General features: G+C 47.7%; 1 protein-coding gene across 1 annotated transcript; it reads right to left on the reverse strand.

The window, feature by feature from the left end:
- Positions 1–27115, reverse strand: PNPLA2 (patatin like phospholipase domain containing 2). The gene is made up of 10 exons (XM_026850184.1): positions 27038–27115; positions 26051–26243; positions 9927–10159; positions 9675–9740; positions 5538–5747; positions 4555–4615; positions 3475–3642; positions 2898–3030; positions 2065–2187; positions 1–722 (listed from the first exon to the last, which is right to left on the reverse strand). The coding sequence occupies exons 1-10, from the start codon at positions 27113–27115 to the stop codon at positions 458–460; spliced, it is 1530 nt and encodes a 509-aa protein (XP_026705985.1). The 3' UTR covers positions 1–457.
- Positions 27116–27312: the final 197 nt, after the last annotated feature.

A 27312-nucleotide genomic window follows, 5' to 3' on the forward strand; every position in this document is an offset into this window, starting at 1 on the left:
TTTGGCAAGAGGCTACTTCAACACAAAGAGTTAAGGGATGTCAGGATTTAAGGAAAAACAAGACTCATGCTCTAAAAAACAAAGGAAGCTAAAAGCTGTGTGAACTTGAGAGCGTCATCTACATCCTGATTATTTGGCGGTAAAAAGCCAACGGCAATTCAAAGTGCATTATTTGGGAGAGCCCAGCTGAGTTTGCATCAGCCTGGTCATGGGCAGTGCCCAGGCCTCAACACAAGCCTAGAGCAAGGTATTAGCCCATGTGTGTCTGAGCACAGAGATCCCTTGCCTGGCCCAGTGGGCAAGAAATGGTTACAGTCAATTCCACCAGTCTCCATCCTGGGGAAATCCCCCTTGCAGCATATTCAGGAGCACAGGGCAGCCTGCTGAGGGATGAGACTGGTCCCACCCTACATCTGCTCCCCTTCCCACCCACCCTCATCCCCTCATGGCAGCAGGCTCAGAAGAGTGGCAGGCACTCTTTGGCACAGTCTAGAGGTGGAAGCTTGATCTGAAACCCTTCCCGAGGGAAGAGGGAGGCCTGCATGTCCACGTTGATGCAGAGTAAGCCCAGCATGAGCTGGCGCTGGTACTCCTCCCACTTCATCATGACATCAGACAGGGAACGGTTGCTTCTCATCCACATAGGCAGTGCTTCACCACAAGGTGATGCGGAAGAAATCGGCAAGCTCTGGGGCCCTCCAAGCTCAAGGTGATAGTAGAGCCTGAAAGACAAATGTATGCAAAGAATCAGTACATGGGAAAGCTTGAGCCGGTCACCAGACCAGAGCTCCAGAACCATAGAGCTCCCTTGTTCTACCACTGACTGTCTGGTCACAGAATCATTCAGGTTGGAAAAGCCCCTTGGGATCATCAAGTCCAACCCTCAGCCTGACTCTACAAAGTTCTCCCCTACCCCACATCCCCCCACAGCTCATCCAAACGACCCTTAAACACACCCAGGGATGGGGACTCCCCCCCTCCCTGGGCAGCCTATTCCACTCTGACCACTCTTTTGGTGAAACATTTTTGCCTTATGCCCAGCCTGACCCTCCCCTGTTGCAGTTTAAAGCCGTTCCCGTTTGTTCTGTCACTAATCCCCTGTGAGCAGAGCCCAGCCCCAGCCTCTCTGCAATGTCCTTTCAAGGAGCTGTAGAGAGGGATGAGGTCTCCCCTCGGCCTTCTCCTCCTCACACTGAACACTCCCAGCTCCTTCAAGGCTCCTCACAGGATTTATTCTCCAGGCCCTTCCCGAGCCTCGTTGCCCTCCTCTGCACTCGCTCCAGCACCTCGAGATCTCTCTCGTATTGAGATGTCTCTCTCGTAGTGAGGTGATCTTAGACATCAGTCCCTGTGTGTGCCTGTTTTTTCCCCCCTCACATCTCTTGATTATTCTGACCATGATTTCTTGTGGGTAAGAATCACCCCCTTGTACTAGGATCCAAATCACAACTGGGACCCTCTGTTTACTACTGTAACACACAGTTTCCCATTCTCGTCCCAGCAATGCAACCTTGCCTCAGCCTCAAGCCATGGCCTACTGCAGGGAGTTCAGTTCAGAAGCATAGGCACACACACAGACCCAAAGCACTGTCTCATCTGGAAACCCTCTGGTGTTTCTTGGCCACCCTAGTGCCCCCCCCCGACCCAAACCAGGCCTAGATCTTGATGCAGAAAATATCATTTGAATACAAGGAGACCCTGGGCCTGCAGATGCCATGCAGACAAGCACCTTTGCCTTCTACCATGGAAAGAGACCATGGAATAAGCTAGCATATTGTTTTAATCAGACCTACACCTTCTGCCCTATTGCTACAGTAACAGCTTCATTACAGGGTCTGCCCTGTAATGGGAAGAAGGAAGGAGACTGTGTGCCAAGTCTATCCAACAGTTAAGGAAGCCAAGAGACCATGGAACAGATTTGCATTTAGGTTGGGCAGTAAATCCTTCTGGTCAATTTGTGCCTTACTTGCTCTGCTCCAGTAGAATAAAGTCTGTAGAAGTCAGAAGGTGAAAAGGGAAATGGAGGCTCCTCCAGACCAGTGCTGCAGAGGAAAGCAGACATACCTGGCTGAAAGATGGCTGCCCAGTTTCTTCTTGGCTTTCTTCACAAGATAGTTGTAGATTTCAGTCATCTGCTCCCTCATCCATCTAATATCCTCTGGGATATCTGGGAGCCATTCCAGCAACCTGGGAGAAGACAGAAGACAACCATTAGTTGGGCCACACAAAGGACAGGATTAAAAGAATGCCAGTTTTGCCTCCTATCAACAGTTACTCATTAGTGACAAATGCATTAAGAGACATTTACAGTACCATTCACAGAATTAAGGGGGAGAATCTGTGAAGGCTGAGAAAAGCCCAGGAACTTATTCTTTCCATTTTGCATCTGCACTTCCCATATTTTAAGTCTACCTATCACAAATTATCTCCTTCCAGACACTTTTCATAGGGTATTTTGTACTAAGAACAAGTCTGACAGACCTGTCTTCCCAGCCATGTAAGTGCAGAGCTGGAGATGGCTGGGACTAGTCTACCCCTCGCTCCAGAGGGGATCCACCTCTTGTGTGGTTCCTACTTTCATCCCCACACTCTCAGTTCAGCAGTCTCTCTTCTCTCCAGGCTCCAAAATTTATCACCATTTTCTAGGGCAAGTTCCAGCACACAGCCATCTTCCTTCAAGCTGGAACTACTGACTGTAGCTAAATGACACAGGAAGGTAGGAAAAGTTTGGATTTTTTTTTGTCATAGGTCTCCTAAGCACCGGGAACTCTTTTCCCAGGAACTCTGGTACTGCAGCATTAGAGAGGATCCTACTCTCTATCCATTCGTGCCCCACCAGCTACATCAAACCCTTCACTGCACTGAGAACACCAGCGAGGGACCAGGCGAAGGCCTACCTGACAGTGAAGGAAACTGCAGACTCCAGAGGCAGCATATAGGGAACCATCATTGCTGTGGCCACACGTATAGGCAGCATGTTGGTGATGCCAGTCAAGAAACTTCTTCTTTCAGCACAAGCCTCCAGAAGAGCTGAAGACAGAAGAGAACATGGCTGAATCCCCACAGTGGGACTATCCCTTTCCTTGCCATACCTCAGAATATACCCAGCCTGAGGTCTCCCCTCTCCACTTCTTAAGGAAGTCTTGCTCAGGGTAGTAACTATCTGAGCATAGCTGAGCACAACAGCTTTTAGCTTTATCAGACTCCCAAAGGGGCGAGCAACAAGATTCACTCCTCTCCTTACCACGCAGAACACTGTCAAATGAGTCAACCTCTCCCAATTCAGCCTCCATAGAGCAGGCCACAGCTTTATCTAAGAGGCCCCAACTCCATCTGACCATCAGTGGGTGCCAGTTCAATCCCTGGGGATGGCCCAGCCCAGCCGCAAGCAATACCCACACATCCCAGTAATCCTCTGAAGTGGACCAGAAGATTTCCGTGAAGATTACCGGGGCTCTTTCCCTTGGATCATACCTTGGTTCAGTCTGGGAGGCAAATGTTCAAAGATGTGCTCTTCAACAGCAGCAAGGGCAGTATTGTCCTCCAGTTGGTCCTCAGCTTCTGTTTCTTCCTCTTTCTTCTCTCCTGGGGGAGCTTCTATGGCAAGGAGAGGACGGGCAGGACTTGGACGATGAAGGAGACCTGAGAAGAGAAGTCATACCATAAGGATGATACAAACTAGCTTCCCTGCTTTGCCTGGCTTCTAGAGTGTTAGTCCTCACTTCACCCTAACCCACACAGACAAACATCACACCCAGACTCTTTAGCTTACATCTATTGTAATGCTTACCACAGTGAGTTAGAAACCTTGCTGCTTTAAGATCATCCTCTCTTTCCCCATCAGAAATATTAACTTTTCCCCTTTAGTACCACAGGGTGCTGTTTGGCAGTGTTTTGTTGCTACAATATGCCAGTCACCAATCTTGCAGGCAAGATTTCCCTCCTGCAGCTTAATCAACAAACACAGCTGCATGACGACTCTTATCCCAGTAAAGTACACATCACAGAACAAATGGGCTTGATCTGCTGTAAATAGACACTAGGTGGCATCAAACACACACTCAAGAGTTGGAGGCAAGAAAGTCCAGGGCTTGCACCTAGAAGAGTGAAACTAGTGTCAAACTGCCAGGCGCTAGGGGCTGCTGAGGGCATGCCTGCACTCTGCACCGCTGTGCCACATTAGACACACCCTGGCTGCACATATAAAGCAGCAGGATATTTGCAGGAGGTCCAAACGGCTCTGGTGCCTAACAACTGCGTTGGTGTGGCACTGAGCACATGCTGAGTAGCTTCACTCAGATGTGCCAGAACCACTGTGCTGGCGTCAGAGTGGTTACAGTCCTTCTGTGTTGCACTAGAAAGGTGTCGACTCCACCTGTGCTTCCTGAAGTGCTAAAATAGACTTATTGATAGGAATTCCATATTCGGATATCTGAGGTACAGCTCAGTTCTGCCCTTCCACCTTTCATATGCACCACTGACTATCCTCAAAGTCAAGGTACCAAGCCTGACAAAGAGGCAAGTCAGTGCACCCTACAACACCCAGCGCCTTACCATTCTTCTTCAGGAAATGCAGTGCATCCCGATAGCCCTGCTTGCACATATCCCGCAGCACCTGTGGGCAGAGGAAAGCAAGAGCAAGTCATCTGGAGATTGGCTGGCTGAGCAGAGCAAACACGCAGCTCAATGCTGGCTTGAGACCAATTCTCCTGACTCCTGAGGTCTCCCAGGGATGAGTCTCATCCTTGCCAGCTCTTCCCAGGCTTTGAGCAGGAATGGGAGGTATAACATGAATACATTGGGTAGGGGAATCAAAAGATAATTCAGATTGAAAGGGACACCTGGAATCCTACCTAAGTATGGGTTTAGAGTTGCAGCCACCTCATTGCCCCATCTAGACCTGACGCTGCTGTGGTCAGCCTTCAGAGAGTCACTCTGACAAGCAGCCCAGAATACTTCCCAGCAGGAAGGGCCACTGCATTTGCAGATAAAGACAGCTAAGTATAGAGAGGTGGCAGGAAAAAAAATTTGCCCAAGTAATTCAGCACACAAATGCATGCTTATTATGCCCAAACGTCAGAGCTATCTGAGGCTGCATTTGCTCAGAAGCATGCAAAGCAGTTTGCAGTGCCACCTGCTCCACTGGTACTTTTTAGGAGACTGCAGGCTGGCAGCTCCATCCTGACCTTAAAACATTCAAGGGCTCATTGGTTCTGATGGTTGATACATCCTTATTTACGAGTGAGCCTGACCTCCTGGCAAACGCTACCCTAGAGAGTGACGTGGGAATACTTTCCAAGCAACTGCTACCACCCTAAATTCCAGATCTTCCAGTAGCAAAAGAAAACCAAGCCACCTATAGAACCTTGTGCAGACAGTAAAGGTTTGCCAAGTCACTGGGTTGATAATGTCAAGGTTAAAAAACAGACAAACAAGTGATACAAAACTAAAACAGTCTGGAATCTTCTGCTAAAGTGCAGAAATATAGCCAGTGCCTATATACTGAACCCAAGTTCTGGTGCTGCCAGGAAACTCACCTGCGGCTCTGGGGGGAACAGGGCCTTTGAGAGGCGGTACAGGTTGCGAAGGTTGAACTGGATGCTTGTATTGGTGACTCTCAGCTCATGCATGTTTGTGGAACTGTCCCGTGGACAGATATCACTCTCTCCTGAGAACGGAGACACTGTGATTGTGTTCTTCAGCTCATACCGTGGCAAGTTGTCAGAAATTCCTCCATCAACATATCTCTGAAATAAAGACAAATGAAGGACTTGTCAGACTCATAACTAATCAGGCAGCTTTTTTTACTCTGTGTTGCTGTTCATATTTGTGCTAACAACTTGGGAAGAGAATGGAATACATCCAGCAGCATTGGAGGAGTCTAAACCAGTGATAGCACAGCTGTGTCATCTATAATCTCCTTTTGCTATGTGCCTTCCTTCCTATGGTCAAGTGTGTTGGTCACAAGTGTTCAAGGAGAAAGGCATATTCACTTGTGTGACTGCTGACTTACATCTCCTGTGGTGTTTAATTGCTGTCCAATTAAATACTATGACACACCAACAACCATCTGCAGTGCATATTAGCACTGATCTGAGCTGTGACACTGTGACACTGTGACATTTTTCACTTGTGTTTAAAACAAATAAGCTCAGACACGAGTCCCCACTGGCAGAAGGTTTGTTACCCAAGAGTAAAACCAGCTGAATTGTTGCTAGCAGGCTTATCAAGCAGCAATCCCAACCCATGCATACACATTTGGAATCTACTTGCTGCAGTGTGATAACAGAGCACAAGGGACTTGGGTTTTGCTCTTAACAGGCACCCTCTTATCAGAGAATGTTCTGTACCTATGTACCATAAACACATTCATGTTATCCTTGCAGGAAGGGCAACCCCAGTAGCATGTACTCAATTCACAGTATTCGTTGGAGCACTATAATTGCACAAAGAGCTGAGCAAGGCAATCCCTATCACAGGCCTTTGGCAGAGTAAGCAACACACAGAAGATAAAAGGAAAGGGATGTTGGTCAAGCCAAAAGAGTAGGAAATTCAAGATCTTTGCAGAGCAACAACTCAAGCTCTTGTGAACCTCGGTTATAGAAGAGTCCTGCTGATTCTGATTTGGGTTGATCCTGACATTTGCTGTCTGGAACCCTTCCCTTTGGACAGGTTCACACGCAAGTCATTGTACAGGAGCTACACAGCCCCATAAGCAGCAGATGTAACATCTTTCAGCTCTCTGCTGGGTGAGGAGCTGAGCTGGCAGAGGCTGAACCCAGGCAGAGCATGGAAATGCTCATCAGAAGAGGAGGTGCTTGAGTCTGTGTCTTGTTTTGCCTTCCACCAACATCTGTCTTTTGCTGTACAATGCCTAGGAAAATGCCAGCTGCTTTGCCTGGAGGGTGCTTTGCACTTTGTTCTCTTACTCTGGATGGCAGGTAGGCAGAGATCTCTTCAAACAGCTTCTCTGAGCCTGGGGAACAGTTCTTAGGCTGGAAGCAATCAAATTCAGCTATAGAAATCCAACTCCCATTGAAGCAAGATGGCCAGGGTGGACTGACAGCACAGCAGGTTTCTGGGTGGCAAACTAGACATCAGGGCTCTCTCTGCATAGAGCCTATAGGTTTAAGGAAGATGGCTTGTGATTACAGTTGTAGGCTACAGCAGCAGTAACTCACAGGACAGAGAATTTTATCCTCATGCCAGGCCTTGTTCAAACGCAGTATCAAGACAGATGTAGTTTGGGACTCCTACACCACCTGGATTTGGACAGCGAATAAAGTGGAAACTCAAAACCAGTAACAGTCAGCTTGCTTACAGGATGCTTTCGAGACAACAGCGATGCCAAAAGTCAGTTGAGGCCTTTTAAAGTGTGCATCAGTTTTCTTCAAGCCAAAAGCACCCACAGCAAACTGTCATTGTCATCATCTCCCCAGAGCTGCTCACGAAAGCCAGACTTGGCACAGCTGGAGCTGGAGCCAGCTGGCTGACTGCCTCTGCACAGAGAAGACCACGACAGGCTGAGTGGGGTGAGGGCAGAGCAGAGCAGGCAGCACCTGCTTTGTTTAAAGGTGGAAGTGAGTGTTCTGGCCACTGAACTGAGACACTACCGCTAGTTTCGCGGTAAGGATGCAGATACATGCATTTCCCCGAGGGTGGCAGCTTGAGTGCACAAATGCCATTAGAAGGTTTAACTACAATAAGGCTGACAGGCAAAGCCTTCTCACTGCATGGAAATCTGGGAATACACATGCAGACCCCCACTCTCTGGTCCACCATTCCTTACTCAAGATCAGCTGCCACTCTGGATTTGCCTGAACCTCCAGCCTTACCACTCTCCAACCTCCTGCCAGGCCCCCAGCAGCACAGAGACACGGGCTGGAGCCACCAGCTGATTGCAGGCATGAGCAGCAGCTGCTTTTGGGGATGGTTCATTGACTGGGGTAGTTTCTGGGGTGCCCAGTTCCATTCCCTTTTTGTGTCCCCCTGTGCACAGGGCCCCTCGCTCACATGAACTCACAATTAGCTTTTTGACCCTTGTTAAGGGTTCATCTCACCCACATGCTGCAGACAGCTCAGGGCTAGAACGTGTGTTGACAGGTCAGTTACCAACCATTCCATTTCTTGGTATTTGAGAATGATTTTTTTCCTCCCCCCACCCATCTTCGTCATCTATTCCATGGGACTACCAGAGCTCAGAGAAGCAAACACTGAAAAAGACTAGGAGGAAGGCAGGATGTGGATTTTACAGCTTGCATCAAATCACATTGCCTTGAAAACTGGTGCTCATGCCAGGCCTTCAGTTTGTCCTGTGGCAAATACAGTCATTGCAGGCATGCTAGAAACTATGCAGTCCTGTTTCAAAACCTTCTCACAGGCTCATACCCAACCTAATTTAACCTCTTCTCTCACCAGCCCCCACTTCAGAGACAGAAAGAGCCATGACTTTCTGGGGAAGAGGTAGGAATTAATTTCTTCATCTCATATATTCCCTCCTGACGTTTCCCCATGAGAAATCTTGACATGAGATGTCCTCCCTCAGTGTGCCAGGGCAGCTGCACATTCCAGAAACCCCAATGTTGTATGCACTTTTGGAATTTTGAAATTCTGCCTGTTCCACACTGACCTCAACTAGCCCCAAAGAGGTGTCAGGCAAGAGCTACTGCTGTGCTCCCACCAGCTGTGGGACAAAACCCTGCCTGCAGTTGCTGAGCAAATGCCAAAACATTACTGATTCTGTCACTTCTCTGAAGGGCTGGACATGGGACATTTCTTCTAGGGCATTTCCCTGCCTAACGTGCTTGCACAAGACAAGAAAAGCCAAATTCTGTATTATGCAGGAGCAAAACTGACCGTTTTTAGCACACAAGTAGCAGTGGGAAGAGATCTCATGTGCTCTGACAGACCGAGGCATCCTGGTCAGGTCACTTATGGGAAACACATACATTAACAGTGGTTCTCCCTCTCCCTTCTGTTTAGTTTGCAAATAAACTGCCTTTAATGTGTGCATTAACTCATGTAGAACAAGGGGAGTCCAAGCTCAACTGAGGCCCTTAGGCATATTCAGAGATGCTCCAGCTCTGCACAGCTTTCAAATGTTTTCAATTCTAACATGCAAACACAGAAGGAAGAAATTGCTCTGGTCAGCCTCGGACAGGATGTTAAAGAAAGCTCCAGCAGGCAGCAGAACATTATTCTCAGAGGAAGGACAGGAAGAACTCCACAGAGGAGAGGTCTGGTATCAGCATGACTAGTTAAAACCCTGCAGAAAGTGTCAGGCACATGGGAGAGGAACTACACTCATGATTTCTAACCAGGACCCAGGTTCTTTCCACATGCAGAGGGGGTTGGAGCCTCAGCGATGGACAGCATTGTACCAAGCAGCCAGGAGAACCATCTGCTACATCAGTCAGCACTTGCCCAGATTGCTGTACATTACTACCACATTAAATTCTCTAGTCCTCAGGGCATTTATAGCCAGCTGCAAGCAGCAGTGGAAAGAAGGCACATCCACTGCTGGAAGCTGTTTATTTGGGAACTTCTCATCCCTCTTCTGGCTAATTTCTGCCAGCAGACAAGCAATATGACTGCCAAAATTTAGTACCAGCATTTCTGTCTTCTTATTCACTGGTACATGATTTAATGAAGGAACATCCTGGAGTCTTACTCACCACCCCACGCAGCGTTGGAGGTATCAGTCCACAGTAGACAGGGATAAAGGTGCTGCAGACACAGGCCTGAGAGGGAAAGAGATCCAGAATGTAATAAGCAAATCAAAACCTACTGAAGCTATTACTCTTCTCAGAATGCCACACTGGCACATGCTGGCAATTATACTCCAGTACTAAGGACATTTTGAAAGCACGGCAAAGCAAAATTGCACGCAGGTCCTGCCTATCCCTCTGCAGTCAGTTTCCATTCACCTGGATCAGCTCCTCCTTGGAATTGAAGTCTGACAGTATCACATTTTCTCCATCAGAGACCCGTGTTAGGGAAATACCCAAACGTCCCGCTGCAACCTCATGCCCATTCTCTGGCACGGTCTTGGACAGGCAGATCCTAATGATCTTCACCAAGTTGAAAGATGGGTGGAGAGGGCCCAAGAACCTCTTGCGGGCTTCTTTTGACACTCGAATAATGCTGGCACCAGCCTCACCTGTGATGAGAGAGGGAAAAATGCACCATGAAACCCTAGCAAAACCAGCCTTCTCCTTTACAAAATAAGGCACAGGAAAGCCTCGCTCTCAGCTTTACTCAGAGGTTTCTCCCCACCAGCTGATATATAATTCAAGACGAGAAGTTTTGTGTATTGTGGAAGTATTGTGGACAGTGTTACAGAAGTCATGAAAGTTTCCTGTCTTGGCCCTCACACTCCCCCATCACAGAGAGCTATCCTCATCTTACATATGTTTTATAAAGTCAAGGAAGATCACATGCATCTGGCTAAGGCCTCACACTTTTTCTTAAATCCTGTTGCACTGGCCAGTACAGGGCTGGTGAAAACACAGACTAACAAAGAAAAAAAGGGAGATGCTTTAACAGCTCTGAGCTTACAGCTAAATCCACTTCAAAACACCTTCAAGTAAAACTTTTCTAGTAAGCATCTTCTTCTGACAGGAAAAGAAGTCATCTGTCTGTAAGCAAAAGTGCCAGAAAAGAGGATTGTTAGTGCTTGCCAGTTAAGTGATCCCAGTTCTGCTGTGAATGTCAGACACATCTCAGGTAAGACTGACACTAAGCTCCATTAGTGAATCAGTGACTTAGTGCCTCCTGCAGAGTCTTTGGTGTCCCAACCCTTCCATGTCCAATTCCACAGCACTAAACTAGGCCCTGATGGCAAGCAGGACTCACAAAGGCATGCCTGCATTACCCTTTCACACAGTGACCCAGGCTGGGTTTGGAGGAGATGAGACATGCCACATGCAGAAAAGGGAAGGCATCTGCTAAGCCCATTATCTCACTGTCACTAGGAGCCCAATCTGGCAAGAACATCAGAGCTGTCCAGTGGGAAAGGAGGCATGGGAGAAAACAAAACAAAAACATCAACCCAAGCCAAACCCTCAACACCCAGCATACTGCCCTTTGCACACACCGACTGCTGTTTCCACACACATCTCCCAACCATGGTGAGATACAAAACAACAGTTCCTCCAAGTACCAGCCCAATGCACTTCCAGTGGCATCAGGAATATAAATGCAAGATGAATGTGAGGGGAAGAATTAAAGAAATGAGGAGAAAAAGAGATACACTTTCACAAATTAAGACTTCTCTCCAATCAAACTGAAGTTCAGTCTTTCATCTTTCTCCAGGAACTATCAGCTCAAGTCAACTGGAAATCCCTCTGGTTTCCTCTCCCACCTAGTCTTGCAATTGCAGCAAGGAGGCAGCAGAATGAAAGGACCCAAGTTAGACCCAGGCTAATAAATGTAATGGAGATAAGAGCAACCCTCAATACTATGTTGACATATCCAACTCTTTTGCAATACACGTGTGTCAGCAACATGTTTTCCATCACACAGCCTGGGAATGTGATTCCGTGCTTAGGAAACCCATCAACACCAGTAGCTGAAGCATGCACAGAACCCTTGAACATGACCAGAAACTCTGGGGTCCAGATTTCAGGCACTGTGAGGTAGCAATTTCACAGAAAATCCAAGTTTCCCCCTCTGAAGCAATTATTAGCACTATTAGGACTTTTGCTCTGTCCTAGAGCAATGTTTAGCAGTCTAATTCTGATCTCACCTAATGAGCAGTAAGCCCACCCTGTTCCAGATAGAAGCCACACGGTTCAACATCCTTCCCAGCATGAAGGAAGTCAGCCTTACATTTTATCAGCAGCATGACATTAGCATTCTTAACACTCCCTAAGACACCTTCACCTCTGACAAGGGGAGAAAAGACACACAAAGAAACTGCAACAGAGCCAAAAACCAAATGAATCCCAGCCCAGCACCCTGGCCACATAATCCCAGGAAACTCCACTGCACTGAGTGTGTTGCATGGAGTCTCTGGCTTAGTTGAAAACCCATCGGAAGGGTGGGAGCTGAGCATGCAGCTGTAGGGAGACACCCTGTGTGCAAAAGCAATGCTGGGGCGCGGGAGCAAGTGCGTCACCCAAGACTTAGAGAACGATGCTTTCAGACTTGGCGTCTCAGTGTGCAGAAAGATTTGATAGCAATACTGAAAACAACTGCAATTAAAATGAGCTTATCACTGTTTGAGCTAAAATGTGAGTTGGGACAAACAAAACAACAAAGTCCCAACTATTCCAGGAAAGAGACTGTCTCAGCATTTGAGGACACTGCAGTTGCACTGCCAGCTCTATCATCATTTCACAGCCAAGAGAACAAAATAAGAACTAGTGCCAATTAGCAATTTCATTCTCTGAATAATTTCTGAGTGTTTGTTGTTTGAGGTGTTGGGTTTTTTTTTTTTATACATGTGTGCATACATGCATGCACACAGGAACTTCTGAGGCATTTCAGTGTAAGGCACTTGTGATTCTGTTGGACTTGCTGGCTCTCTTGCACCAAAGCTGAGTGCAGAACAGCTCTCTGGGAAGAAACGGGCACAGGGTGATCTGCAGCACCACCACCTTTCCTGGAAATAAGGCTAGCTGAGAGTTCAGCCAAAGGAGTCAAGTTTACATAGCTAGATCCATGACAGATGACAAACCCCCTTGGAAATACATTTGAAAGGAAAGAGAAGAGGCAAGAGTGTTTTAATCCCGTTACTACCAGAAGTGCTGTTCCAGGAAAACCAGCTCACATTCTACTTGCAGCCTGCCAGAAGAAGCAGCTGAATGAGAGGTGGTCAAGACATGTGTCCTACAGGGATCAGACACAAGCTGTCAATTATTACTAGAACTGGTCCAGTGCCAATTCCAGTCCACAGAAAGGTTTCCCATTGTTTTTGATGGATCTGGTGATTTAGAACACAGTGTCATGTGAAAAAGCTACATTTCCGTTATTGAGGAAATACCATGCAATACCAACTATCCCTCACAGTATTGCTTGCTGGGAAAAAAATTTCATTCTTCTCCCACCAACCAATTAGTTCAACACTTCTCCCTATACAGATTTATTAATTCAATCGTCCTCTAAAAATTATATTAAGAAGTGGTATATTCAGTTTTCATTAGAAAAGCTATATCACCCCCTTCTTCCCTGTCCCCACCACTGCCCCAGTGGGTGTTGTTATACATGAACCAGAGTATTGCAGGGCCATCATCCTTATCTGAATTTCAGTTGTGATGACGCAAAGGAGCATCAAACAGTTGTGTCCTGAAACACCCCAACGTGTCCCTTGCCAGACAAGGGAGGCCAGCTGCTCCACCTCTGCCAGTTCATCCTGCGATCTTTCTGCAACGGCTACAAGGGGCAAGTTACTGTTACCCTGGAGAAAAGACCTGAAGGAAGCTGCTAGTTTGCATTTCATTTTTAAGCTGTGTCAAACCAGCTTCACAGCTTACTGACACAGCAAGATCATTCCCTTACAGAACTGGCTTTTACCTCCACCAGTCATGCCCGACTCCAAAATAACCCAGTATTTAAGTTGCTACTGCCTTGTGTCCCCTAAACTACCCTTCTCTAACCTGAAAAGCATTCAAGCAGCACATGCTATTTATAACTGTACACAAATATACAAACACCTCCAGCTACAGCAGCCTGCTGCTACTCTACCTCTGGAAAAGAAAAGCTGAAGATCATTCACCTAGAACTGATGTTAGCCAGGCTGCTGGGAAGACTTTAAGTGCAACTAAGGGCTCTGAGATGAAATACAAAGGCTACTTCAAGCTTGTGCAATGCGTAAGAATGAGGAGCATTGCAAAGGTTAAACACCCCATGGCAGGAGGGGTGACAAGTGAGGAAGAAGGGCTCCTTCAGACCTACATCAGCAGCAGCAAGGCTTTTGCAACAAGGGCACCATGATGCTCTCCTGTTGACATTAGACCACAATGATACCCATTTGCCAGCCAGCAAAAGGACAGCTGACCCATAAAGTATTTCAAGTGGGAGAAAAAAAAGCCTGAGACACAAACAAAAATAGGAACAGAGCAGGCTGAAGAGGGAGAGGGGCATTCTGGACATTCCACCCAGCAGCTCCTGTGACTGTGGCTCACCCATGACACTGCAGCTCCCTCTGGAAGAGCTCCATGTCAGCACAAAGATCACCCCCTGCGCCTGGGACGTTTCCCACTGCCTGGCTAATGCAGCAGTAAACAGGATGCAAGCTTGAAGTAAAGGTTCTTCCACAGGGATGGAGAACAGAGGACGGCACTGACAGTTGATGGATGTAGGGACAGCATCTTCTGTCACTGCTGGTAGAGGGCAGGGAGGGGTCACACCTCAGACTGAAGATGCCGTACCTCACCTGGACTGCTGGAGCATGCAGGGAACTGTGCAGATCCTCACCAGACCTGCCTCTCATTCAACAGCAGCAAAAATTTAAACGGACTCCTTCCTTCACATCAGCAACCCAGAAGGCACCACTCACAGAATCATCTAGGTGGGAACTAGGTCTTTTCCAAACTAGATGATTCTGTGATGATCCTCCAGTCCAACCACGAACCTCACACTGACCGTTCCCAACCCCACCAGATCCCTCAGCGCTGGCTCAGCCCGACTCTTCAACCCCTCCAGGGATCCCGGGGACTCCCCCCTGCCCTGGGCAGCCCATTCCAACGCCCAACAGCCCCTTCTGCACAGAAATCCTTCCTCAGAGCCAGCCTGACCCTGCCCTGGGCAGCTTGAGGCCATTCCCTCGGGGCCTGGCGCTGGCTCCTTGGCTCCAGAGACTCATCCCCCCTCTCTGCCCCCTCCTGGCAGGGAGTTGCAGAGGGCCAGGAGGTCTCCCCTCAGCCTCCTCTTCTCCAGACTAAACCCCCCCAGTTCCCTCAGCCGCTCCCCATCAGACCTGTGCTCCAGACCCTACCCCAGCTCCGTTGCCCTTCTCTGGCCACGCTCGAGTCATTCAATGGCCTTTTTGGGGTGAGGGGCCCAAAACTGAACCCAGTAATCAAGGTGCAGCCTCACCAGTGCTGAGTACAGGGATAAGATCACTTCCTCCCTCCTCAGCCCCAATACCCAGCTAAGGCTCCAAACTGGCCAGACACACCAATAACAAAAGCTCTGACAAAAGCCAGCTAGCAGAAGGAAGCACAGGTGCTTTTGACACTCCTCCAGCACCCTGAGAGCCAAATGCCTTGTTAGTTTGGAACAGCATGACCAAGCTATTTTGACTGCAAAATTTTCAGAACAGGAACCAGGTCCCGCATACTGTAACCAGGACCTCATTCAGGAGCTGCCTAAGTTCTGCTTCACTATATGTTTGAACAAGGTTTGTGTTATCCCGGGCACAGATGCTCCCTGCAAGAGTCCCCAGCTACAACCTTCACACTTCACTTTCAACTCAGATGGTTGCTGAGCATCACTGGACTTCTCATGTTTCCCACTGGTAGACCCCAGTCCAGACCTGAATTTAGAAATAGGCTGAGTCAGAAGGAATTTACTGTCATGATCTCAAGGTTAATTTAGTTGGCTTGCCTGTCCCTTGCTATTTCAGCTGTTCCTGTACCTCATCGATGGAAGAGCTAAAAGCCAGTCTCTAATGATGAACACAGTTTCAGGGGAGCTGTCAACACCAGAAATCCCCAAGCTGCTCCAGCTCAGCACACACAGCTCCCACACCTGCCTCCTCTCTGAGTACTGAGAGCAGGCAATGCACATGCTTTCCCTGCCTGGCCTCTCCCAGGAGATTATATGGTCCTAACTATAACACAGTCTTGTCACCAGCCCAAAATCACAAAGCTGTAAACAAGAGGCACCGAAACAAAAGTTTGCAAGCTGTTATCTATAAAATAATTAACAGATAACTTTATTGGCAGGTAGCTCAGACTGCCAGAAAGTGCCCGTTCATTCACCTCAAACAAGTGCATAGCAACACACCGGTGACCCAAGGACAACCTCAATTGTTGTGGGCAGTGACATCAGTTTGTGAAAGATCCACCACCTGGCTGGACTTCTCTTCCTCTTCCTGAACTCACACTGAAACCACCTGATTTCCACTCCTTGTCCCAAGACAGCAAGAACCAGACAAACCTTGAGGTGAGCCAAGCTGAACTTAGGCCAACTTGTTCTGAATGGAAACTTGATCCAAGATGTTCTCTGACTGCCTATCAGCGAGGCCAGAGGGATGTCAAAGGTGGGCCCAAAGACAAATTCATGCCAGCAGGAAATAAAGTGAGACCAATGTCTTATGATCTGCCCTTCTAAGACATTTTCAGGTGACAGGTCTTTAATTTCAGTGTGAAATCCTGGGCAGGTGCCTAAAAGCATTGGGTGTGGAAAGAATATCTATCCCTCACTTGCCAGAAGTTGTATAACTCCCACTATTTAACACAAAGAAAAACACTTTAAAACATTTGAGGCTGGGGGATAGCAGCTAGCCTTTAAAGGCACCGGTTCTTTTCACATCCGTGCACATCTTCCTGTAGGCCAGTAATATTAAGAAACACCCTGTACCAGAACTAGCTGTTCTTCTGGGACTTCCCTAATTTTTGTTGTTCTGAGGTATATTTATTTTAAGGTTTTCACTTAGTCCTTCTCTACTACTATTTAGCTGTCAGATTAAGAAACAGCTCAGCTGACTGGGCTCCAGATAAGAGATACAGGAAGGAAGCTTTTATCTTTTTTTTTGGTCATAAATAGGTAGCAAACACAACTCCCCCTACAACACACACCCACTCAGCCTGCAGACAGCCCTGCTGCTTGACTGGCTGTTCCCTGTGGCAGGTAACCCTTCCCATCAGGGACTCTGTGCAGGGATTTTTAACTCCAGAGCTCAACAAGCAAATGATTTTGCAAAGGAGGAATCTTAGAAAGCCTGGCCACCGGCTGTTAATAATGGTCTTTCTCCCCCTTTGCTCAAGAGTGAGATACATACCCAAGATACATACCTGCTCAGAGTAACTCCTAGGGATCCCTATCAGACTACAGTAAGAAACACTTACTCTGACCTTACAGGTGGGGCAGGTGGAAACACCAAAAGGAAGAGACAGCTTTTCAAGTAGGGCCAGCTCCCACAGCCAGAGGCAGATGTCGAAGGAGGGGCTCAGCCCACAATACCTTCTGGCTCACATTCCCAGTGCTCAGCATTGCAAAGTCTAGACACAAGCAGTGCCAGGACACAGCCTGCAGCAGGAGGGCTAAGAAAATCCAGACTACCTGCAACTGCTTCAGAGCCAGAAGCCTTCTTCTTACTAATGTGTTTGTCCCCAAGATGTTTGCTTTTCTATTTCAAGTAAAATTTAGGAAAAAAGCAAAAAGCTGTTGATCACTTTGTTTAAAGACATTTTTCCCCCTTGAGCCAAAAAGACATGGTTATTTCCTGTGCTCTAGATACCAGTTAATAGGGAACTATTGCCACATCCTGGATACGCAGAGCATAAGACCTGCTTTTAAGTTGCCTGAGTTTTTTCCTCTTGCACAGAGCAGCTCACCAGACAGCCCACAGTCACTACTGCCTGCCTGTCCACCCACCATTATCTACAAGGCAGGACCATCATGCAAGCCAAAGCACAGATGCACAATTCATACCCCAGCTCACCTTAAGGCAGGCTGCTCTGCTTTGTACAGAAAGGCTTTGGGAGAACAGGCACAAGAGGTGCCAGGCTTGATTACATCTCTAAGCTAAACCTTTGCACCCGACTTAATGTAGCGCTGGCACACCAACACCTCACCAGGCAACTGATGTTCTGCAAGCTGCGGCCTGTTTTGTTTCTGCGGTCAGGATAGGAGCATTTATTTTTGCAAAACAAATCAGAAAACAGTGCAGCTGCTACTGTGAAACAATCAATAGGAAGGTCCAGAGGCAGCTCAGTTCAGGCAGACAGCCAGGATCATTCTGTCACAACCACAACAGCAATCCCCACTAGCTTAATCTTTCTCCACTAATTCCCTAATACAAGGCTTAATGCTGCATTCCTGTTGATTGCATTAGAGAGAAATTAAATGGTATAACAGTGCATGAAAAGGAAAAGTTGCTCAGAACCCCAGGCAAACTGTACTGAAAGCCGTATCCTGTCCTCATGCATCCACCCCTGTCAATGATATAACACAACCCAAATTGCATGGGGTGACAAGAAAAGGGGATTCGCAGATTAAGAGAAGGTGCAGCTCAGATCCCTGCTGCTCACTACTAGCTGGATTTGAGGTAATTTTTTGAAAAGTACTCAGTGAGAGAAAGCTAGCAGAGGGGAGAAACAGACTGAAAAGCAAGGTTGTAGTAACGTGAAATTGCCTTTCTCTTCTGCCCTGCACAGAGGCAGAAGTGGAACCACATCCAACTCCCACTCTTTTCATCCGAGTGAAAACCACTAACACAAAGCCTCCAGTGATGGCTGTTCTGAACAGGAACTGGTGCAGAAGGATCAAGTCTCACCCACATGCACAACGTTACACATACACTCCATACCCTCTTCTCAGGGTTGGTTTGCAGGATGGCACCACACACCTAGAGAAAGAAAGCACTGTTTCCACTTCAAAGGGGAGGGATCACTCGAGGTAAGATGCTCTGGAAAAAAAGAGATCAGTGCTACAGGACAGTAGATACCTTTGCCAGTTACCTGCACCACAGATCCACAAAGAGAAAAAGTGGAGTGAGCAGTCATCATTTCTATTTCCAGAGCCTGAATAAATAGCTGCCACTCTACCATCCCTTCAGCTTTATCCCACACTAGCCATCACCCTCAGCTGGCTCACCAACAGCAAAGCAAGGCCCACACACAGCTGTTGGTGGCTTTCAGCCTAACCCCTGCTGAAAGCTGTCCTACGTGCTTGCAGACAGCAATTGCTTTGTGTTCACCAGAGATGTTACCAGAGACACAGCCAGCTCTGTCAGGCAGAAGAGAGCAGCCTTTCTCCCCATCCCTTCCCACTGTACACTTGTGTGGATGCTAAAGCTCTGTCACAGAATGAAAGGACTATCCCTGAAGTCCTCCACTGGCCCTCAGCCTGCCTCATGCCCAGCTCCCTCATGCTGGCACACAGCTAGCCAAGCACTCCAATGCATGCCAAGCACCTCCCCGCACACACGCAAGCACACTGCTTGCTGCGCCCGCATCGTTCTTCCATCTCACAGAGGCACACTGTCACCTTACACCCCTGAACTCTTCCCCACTAGCCGTGGCATGAGCAGAGCAGGCTCCAGCAAGGAAGTGAGAATGAGCAGCTTCGTTCCAAAGCAGTCCTCAGAAGAGAGGCACAGGCATTTTGCTCTAGAAGGAATCTCATTTTGATGAAGCAGCTTATCTGGGAAGTGTCTTCAGGCAGATCACAAGGCAGGCTGCATTTCTTGAGAGTCATGACACAAGAATACCTGGAGACTAACTTTACCTTTCTTCCACAGACATCAGCAGTGGTCCCCCAGCCACCAGTCCCAAGCATCAAGATGTCATGGGTTCTGAAAACAACTGTGCGAGCAGGATGGGAGCTACTCACAGAGGGTTGCACAGACCCCTGCAAGGGAAGAGCCTCTGCTCAACCCTTCCCGCAAGGCTGAGCGGTGCACAAGCAAGAAGAGCACAAGACAGATGTAGCAACATCCACCTGAAGCTCACACCCACTGAATGAACTCTTCTGTGTGCAGAACTATGGCAGTAATTAAACAGTTTGTTCCCATGAAGAAGTTTCGACCAATCCTACTATATAAGAACACTGGACTAGATAAATCAATGTAACTCTCACTGTGCTGACAGCCCACTCTCAAACAGGGCTCTAACTTTCTTCATGCATGACATAACTATGACAGCCGGAATCCACACCCTGCCTCCATGATACACTGGAATAACTCTTCCCAGGCCCAGCCCTGAATCAGCAGCGTTCAAGGAAGCTAGCAAGAGCAGCTTTTGTAGTTAACATATGTAAAGGACTCCCTGATTCATTTACACCCTCAGATGTCACCTCCTCTATTTCAGGATGCTAAACGAGATAATCCACAGGAGTGGCAGCTCAGAGACACTGCCAGAGCCTCCAACGCTAAAATGGTACTCAGTCCTTTAAATCCTAACCCAAAAAGCTTGCAAAACCAGTATCCCTTCAAACAAACTGCACTGTATGAAGAAGAGAATGGTTCATTCTCAGAAGAATTCCTCCAGGCATGGCTCAGCCAAAAGCCTGGCAAACAGCTGCAGAAGATGCTTTATGAAGCTTGCTGATTCCAGAGGACTTGTCAGAAGTCATCAGTGTAGATTTGGCCTTTATCTGTACCAGAAAGCACCCCAGTTTCAGGTCTGGGCAAGTGCCAGAGGGCAGCACAAAGCCCTTAGTTCTGCTAAAAGTACCAGCTTCCACACCTGACATGTCCCAAGAACCAAAACCAAAGCACATGCCACCTGCCCAGACTCACCCCTTCTTGGGATCACTCGGAGCTTGGTGTGTTCTGAGCCTTTCCCCCTTTCTCCAGGAACACTGAGGGCAGCTCTCTTGTACACACTGTACTGCAGATCAGCACAACCCCAAGGACAGGATCAGGCCTGTCACAAGCAGCTACTGTATCACAAGTGCCAAATTCTCTTCCTCTGGCCTTTGTAGCTACAACACACAGAACTACAACAGTCTTCCAGCATCAGTTCTACACTCCGAGGCTCACCAATTCTCTCCCTTCTATGTGCACCCTGGAATAGATTTTCTACTGCCCCAGACACTATCACTTCCCAGACGCATTCTTTTTCCCAAGATCATATGACTTATTTAGGGCCCTCTACATGGAGTTATTTCCTCTACCCCCTCCTTTTCACCAGCTCTTACTCTCTCTGGTGCCTTATGCCTGCTTGACAAGAAAAACAGCCCCAGGCAAATACACATACATGGGCTCCCTCAACTCCAAGATTCTTGAAGGCACATCCTGACTTTCACCTCGAGTCCCACGAACACTTAAACAGAAAGAGACCTAGTGTTAAGAGGTGGGCAATGGAAGTGTAGAGGATTCAACAGGAAAGTGGTGGCCAGCTTGGAATCCAACCAGCAACTGAGTTTGCCTCATGGAGAGCAAGATGGACAGGAGTCACCCACTCACACTGCTCCTTGGAGTAGGAGATTTCTGAGCTTTTGCAAAGGCCCTGGAATTAGGAGGCTTGTCCATTCCCAGCTCCAGAAAGCAGGAATGTTGACCAAATTACCATTTCTCCAGCACTTGCATGGTCCTCTTCAGGTACAGTACAAAGCAAGCACAGCAGAGTTGAAAATCCTCTCCAGCCAAGCCAGTGACCATTTCACCCCTACTTCATGGAGGGCACAGAGGGAAATGTGGAGAAGGCCAGAGGGAGCAGGGGACCACCATCAGAGCACAGTTACTCCAAACCCACTGCACTGGAAGTCAGCACGGCCCTTGGACAGGAAGGAAACAAACACCACCAGCTAATGGACATGCAGGTAGAGCTGTTGCAACCACTACAGCATCAGAAGTCTGGAACTGGAAGACAGAGCAAGAAATCTGAGGAAGGTTTTTGATTTAGCAGGACTAAACTTCCAAACATTACCAGTAACCAGATATAGGACCCTGAAGAACACACGATAGCTTCTCATATTTTATATGGAGGACTCGTGGGTGCCTTGAAGAATTTTGGGAGATAAGGGGCAGAAAGAAGTGGAACAGCCTGGACATCTTACAAGTTCCAAAGCGATGCTGAAATTATGTGTCAGAAGAATAACAAAGACCACTTGTGCTGTTGCCACTGGCACGCACAGCTTCTGCCATGGCTGACAGAGCAAGGCTGGGCACCAAGCTGCTCTGCACACCTACTGTCTATGTGGGGTGTCCTGATTTCAGCAGGACAAAAAAGAACACACACAGGCATTGCTATAGCTATGTTTTTCACTGAAAGTGGCTGCTTGGCTTCCCTTGCACTCATCCAACAAGATGCCTGCAAGAGCACCTCTCTTCAGTGGAACTTCCTTGTTAGAGCCAGGCAGACAGCAGGAACAAGCTCCTTCCTTCCCGCCCAGCAAAAGGTACTGCAGGGTTCTCCAGTGGCTTGGCTGCCAGCTCGCTCATCAGGACGCCCGAGCCTGCAGCCCTGGGACTGCTGATGGCACCGACCCAGGCACAGCAGCTTCTCCACCAAGCCAGTGAACATTTCTGATTATGTCAGCACAGAATATCCCACCCACCCCTATTTTCCACCAGAGAAAGAAGCCATAGCTTTACCACTTCCAGGAAGTGGCAGAAGGTTCCCCATGAATTACATCCACATCTCCATGTATGCACATAAGGGTGCCTCTCCTTTCATTGACTGGGCTCTGGCTGCTGATCTCGGCAACTTTCTCTCCAGCAAGGGCTTCTACAGGAATACAGATGACAATCTCCTGTGCAGGGGGAACTTGAGTTTTGAGAGGCCACAGACGCTATGAAGCTTTCCTTCACATACCTGTGGAGCTCTATAGATCTCTTCACACAGCCACACAAGAGAGCATCACATATACTTCCCCTAGGATATGCTTCACAATTCACACATTGGCCTGCATAAACTGGGATTGCTCTGAGAAATCTGTAGAGACCAAGCTGATTTACTTCCCTTTCTCAGACTGGAATTTGGTGTTAGACCCCACACACAGAGAGAAAATAATCTCTGTGACCATTCCTTAAGCCTTTGCATGCACATAATCAAATTTCAGAAGCACATTTAAGATGCTGTTATTGTTCATTATCTCAGTTTCAAAAGATAGAAGAGGGTTTATTTGGTTGAGTTTTTTCCTCCTGCTACCCAACAGAAAAAGTCTCTACAGTTAGCAGTGCATTTCCTGGTGGTCACACGGTGACAGCTTGAAAAGTAAACCTGAATTCTAAGTAACTGTTACCTCAAATCAAGCCTGAGACAGAGTTCTGGCCAAGACATTTGTTTAAAAAAAAAAAATAAAATAAGAGCAGCTCCCCAAAGAACACTCCAAACAACACCGCTCAATCTAGCGTATATATGGTCTCCTTTCTGTATTCTTAGTACTAGAAGCCTCTCAGCTTGCTTTATCATATTCTGCTTACACTGTCATGCTTAGGGAAAATAGCTAACTCCCACAGATGGGGTTTTGATAGCCAGCTTTGCCTCTGACAGCAGAACCCACCTATTACCCCAAAATAAGAAGCAATTCAACAGTTCCAATCCACCCTCAGATGAGAGCTGCACACGACAATATTCACATGCTACACAACTGAGATGCTGTTGCTTAACTGTGAGTCACAAGCACAGTCCAGCACCTTAGCATCAGCTTGAAAACAGCTTTTCGGTGATTACAGGTTCACATCCCATCATCATTTATTCAGGCTACAACACTGCAGTATGCACAATCCAGTAACTTGTAAACATGCGAGACTTTGCCCAATGCATCCTGATGGCCACACAGACTATTCTAGTGGAAAAACAGCAAAGTTTTTTCATGCCAGTGAACAGAATAACCTCAAAGCGAGAGAGAGCACTTCAGATGTGGGACAATACCAGTGTTGTAGCCCTGGAAAATAAATCCGAGATCCCTTCAATGGTAAAATGCTTAACAAGAGCTAGGTGAGGTCATATCAGACCATAAATACCTCCTGGAATCTTAGAAATAAGGCCCTCTGCCTAGCCAATATGGATGCCCAATGTTGTTTTATTTGGTATTCTTAAATATGCCTTTGAAGCCCACAGTGAGATCTCAAGACTGCAAATCATTTGGTCAGGACTTTCAGTTCAGTGTTAGCCCATGGTGAAGCCTTACTGCCACGTACAAATGACAACAGTGAGGTCTTAATTCAGGGAGAAGGCGGAATCAGCTCAGAAGCAAGCTGAACAGATGCAAAGACCAGAAGGAAAAAGCTGGGAAAGAAACCACTAAGTGAGATCTTACACTCTGAAGTCCAGGAAAATTTCTGTTCTCTTTGATCAGGGTCTCAAAGGATTAGAACCACAGAAAAACCTCAAAGGAGGTATTTACCTTTGCACAGTACAGTCTGAGCTCAGCGCCAAGTACACATGCACGAAGGTGCTAACCTCATCTACACACAGCCAAAGCAGCAAGGCTTCTGCAAAATTCCCCTCTGCTTGTCATTCAGACACTATTTCACATTCCAGTTTGATGGACAGGGCAACAGACAGCGCAGGGTAGCAGTTGCCACAAGCTTTAAAACCCACAGGCTATTACACCTACTCTCAGACAGAAACCAGATGCACAGCAAACACAGATACTGGGGATCCTACAACAGCCTGTGCTAGGATGAACTGCTCTCCCAGTACAGGCTGCAGCTTTACCTTCTATCCCCTCCCCTTCTTCCCTATGATTTCATTCTAACCCCTGGACTTCAGCCTGGAATCTGCACTGTCAGGAGGGTTTACGACAGGGACAAAGTGCAGCGATACCATGCCCCAACCAAGCACCCATCTGCTTTTACTTTCAGAAGTCAGCTCTGTTGCCTTAGAGCTGCTTTCTACCCAAGATATATGCCAGCCACACAGGCAGAGTCAAAAGAAAACTATCCCAGAGAAGTCAAACTTAAGACAGAATTTGAACACCCAAAATCCACACCTTGTCTGGCTTTAAACAGCATGGTTGGTCCTCTTTCAGGAGGGAGGTGCATGCTGCCTAGAAGGTGGCCCCTAATTAGCCCTCATTATCATGCCTCTCCTTGTACCTCATAGGGAGCAGGAAAACCTATTCTAATCCTGATTCACAGAAAGCTCTCTCCCAGGCTGGCCAACACCCTGAGGGCAACACTTAGTGCTCCGTGGATGCTCTGGGCATACAAATAGCAAGAACAGGGTAGACGTGACAAGAGAGTTGCTCAGCATTATAATGGCATCTGACCAAGGCAAGGATTTGGGCACTACGGCCAGCCTGTCTCCTGTTCATGCCACACTTCTGAGTAGCACAGGGACCACTCGGTTCAGGCACTAATTGGGCAGCCACCTCTTCACCAGAAGGATCAGCAAACAAAGCAACCAAATCCCTGGCACCTATCAGCCAATGATCGCTGCAGAAGGGATTAGAGGCCTTTTTGCTTGTCCACAATAAAAGCTAGCACCATGACATGACTACAGCCTTGGGGACACCAGATCAGGGTTTGAATAGCTGTTAGGAGCTTCCCATCAAGCTCCAGAAGCAACAGTTGCCCTTCACTAGGCATTTCTGTAAATAAAATAGTAACGAGGGGGAAACTTCAAAACCAACTGCACAGAAAAAGCTAACTTTTGCTGCATGAAGGCTGTATCTCGAAACTCTACCTGTCTCCAAAGAACAGGGAGTGCTGTGGAAAACACCTGCGATCAAGGTGAGAGAAGTTCAAGCAGTAAACAGCTCTGGTTTCACTTGTCTCTAGGAGAGGCTCCTAATTCTCTGAGACTAAATAGATACACCCGATTCTCCCACACCACATTCCCCTTTCAAGTTTAAGATGCTTTTCTGCATTTGTTATTCTCAAAATATTCCAAGCACAGACTCTAGCAAGTGCTTGTTGACTTTTCCGCCCATATGCAAAACAGCTGAACTTCAAAACAGCAAAAAAAACAGGAAGCATCGCACACCATTCTCTTCAGCTGCTCCCCAGACATGCCCGAAGCAGGGACAGACTACACTGGGTGCCTGCTTCAGAGACACCTTTTAAGGTTTCTTCTCCAACTTGAAAACAGGGATAACATCTAGCTAAACTGGAAATCTAGCTCTTTGCAGAGGGCAAGCAAATTCCCCAGTGCCCTCCACCCTGAGAAACAACCCTCTTCCAGAAACAAAGATGCTAGGAGAGATTTCCTAGTTACTCAGAGATGCTGTTCAGCTCTAACCCGTAGCGGTAACTCGCTGCTTGGTGTCTCCAGCTGCTTCGCCGCCCGCTCGCAGCCCCCCAGAGCTGAGGCGCCTCCGACACCCTGGGATGGAGGGACCGGCCGGCGAGGGGGCGAATGCTGAGGGAAAGGCCTTAAAAACAAAGCGCCGCGCGCATGCAGGCAGGATGCTGTTAGAATTAATTAATAACAACGAAGGGAAGACGCGAAGGAGAGCGCCGGCCCCTCAGACCGCCCGCACTTACCGAGGCAGGCGCCGCTGACCAGGGCGGTGGCGGTCAGCGCCCCGGCTGAGGCGCCGTAGACCTTTCTGGCGTTGGCGACGAGGAAGGGGGCATGTTCCTGCAGGCAGCTGGCCACCCCGACGTGGTAGACCCCCAGGAAGCCGCAGCCGGCGAAGGAGATATTCCATGCCTCCAAGCTCACCAAAACACTTACCTTTGGTCAGGGCAACTGCAATTTTTTCTTAGTTCAGGCAAGCACGTTGTATCAGCTCCCCACAGAGCAGCACTGGGTGGGAGGCTGGTGCTTTTAGGAGATCCAAATAAATTTCAGAAGGTGGAAAGATCCCCTTGTCATAAACTAAACAGACTGTAGCCATTCAAACAATTAGGTAAGTGTGAAAGTTTACAGGGGCATCAAAAAGATCAGCACAGCAAGAGAAGCAGCTGCTCAACTCAAAGCAAAGAAGCTCAGCAAGAGGGAGGTTTGGGGGGGTGCAAAACAAAAAACTAGTTTTTTAATTGAATCAACATAAAGCAAAAGCACTTTCTACCGAAGTTTGTTGGATTTTTTTAAAAGTCTTAATTCATCTTGGCATGTCTATTTGCATTAGTTTTATTATAACTGGTCAGAAGCTTCTCATTTGGGACACTGTTATACCTGTACTTAACAACTCTCAGACTATACAGAGCTAGGCCTTCATCCTCACAAAATTTCACCAGTTCTCCCAGTAGAGGTCATCCCAGTATCCCCTCTCCTGTTCCTTCCACTTCAACTGTCCTTTAGAAGGATACAAGGGAGGCTGGTACCCTCCTCATAGAGGGGCCATCCAGGTTGTAATAACAGCTACTGCCTCACAGTCAGATGACGAAAGCAACCAAAGCAGGGAACCCTTACATAAATCCAATACTTGAGTTTAAATTAGGCCTCATACTCCAGCCTCTACAGAGTGCTTTTTCATTAAATATTTGCACTTTCCATCCATCAGACAGGCAGGAGTCCAGCCTTACCTTTCTTCCAAGTCCTACTCTGGAGCCCACCACCTTATCTAGCTGGAAGGAACTACACTTGATACAGATTAGCTCCATCCTGGAGCACCTAAAGAATTAGCTCCATTTATCTCAAGTCCTCTGTTTATGCCCCATACACACCCTTCTTTCTCTTCCTCCCCTACCTCTACTTGCTTTTGTAATTTCCTTCCTCCCTGGTATTTGACATTGTTACATAACCCTTGTCAGCTCTCATCTCCACCTGAAGAGGTGAGCATTTGCACACCTGAGCCTTG

Source organism: Athene cunicularia (genome assembly GCF_003259725.1).
Source record: "Athene cunicularia isolate RWA chromosome 5 unlocalized genomic scaffold, athCun1 chr5_part2, whole genome shotgun sequence".
NCBI classification, from domain to species: Eukaryota; Metazoa; Chordata; class Aves; order Strigiformes; family Strigidae; genus Athene; species Athene cunicularia.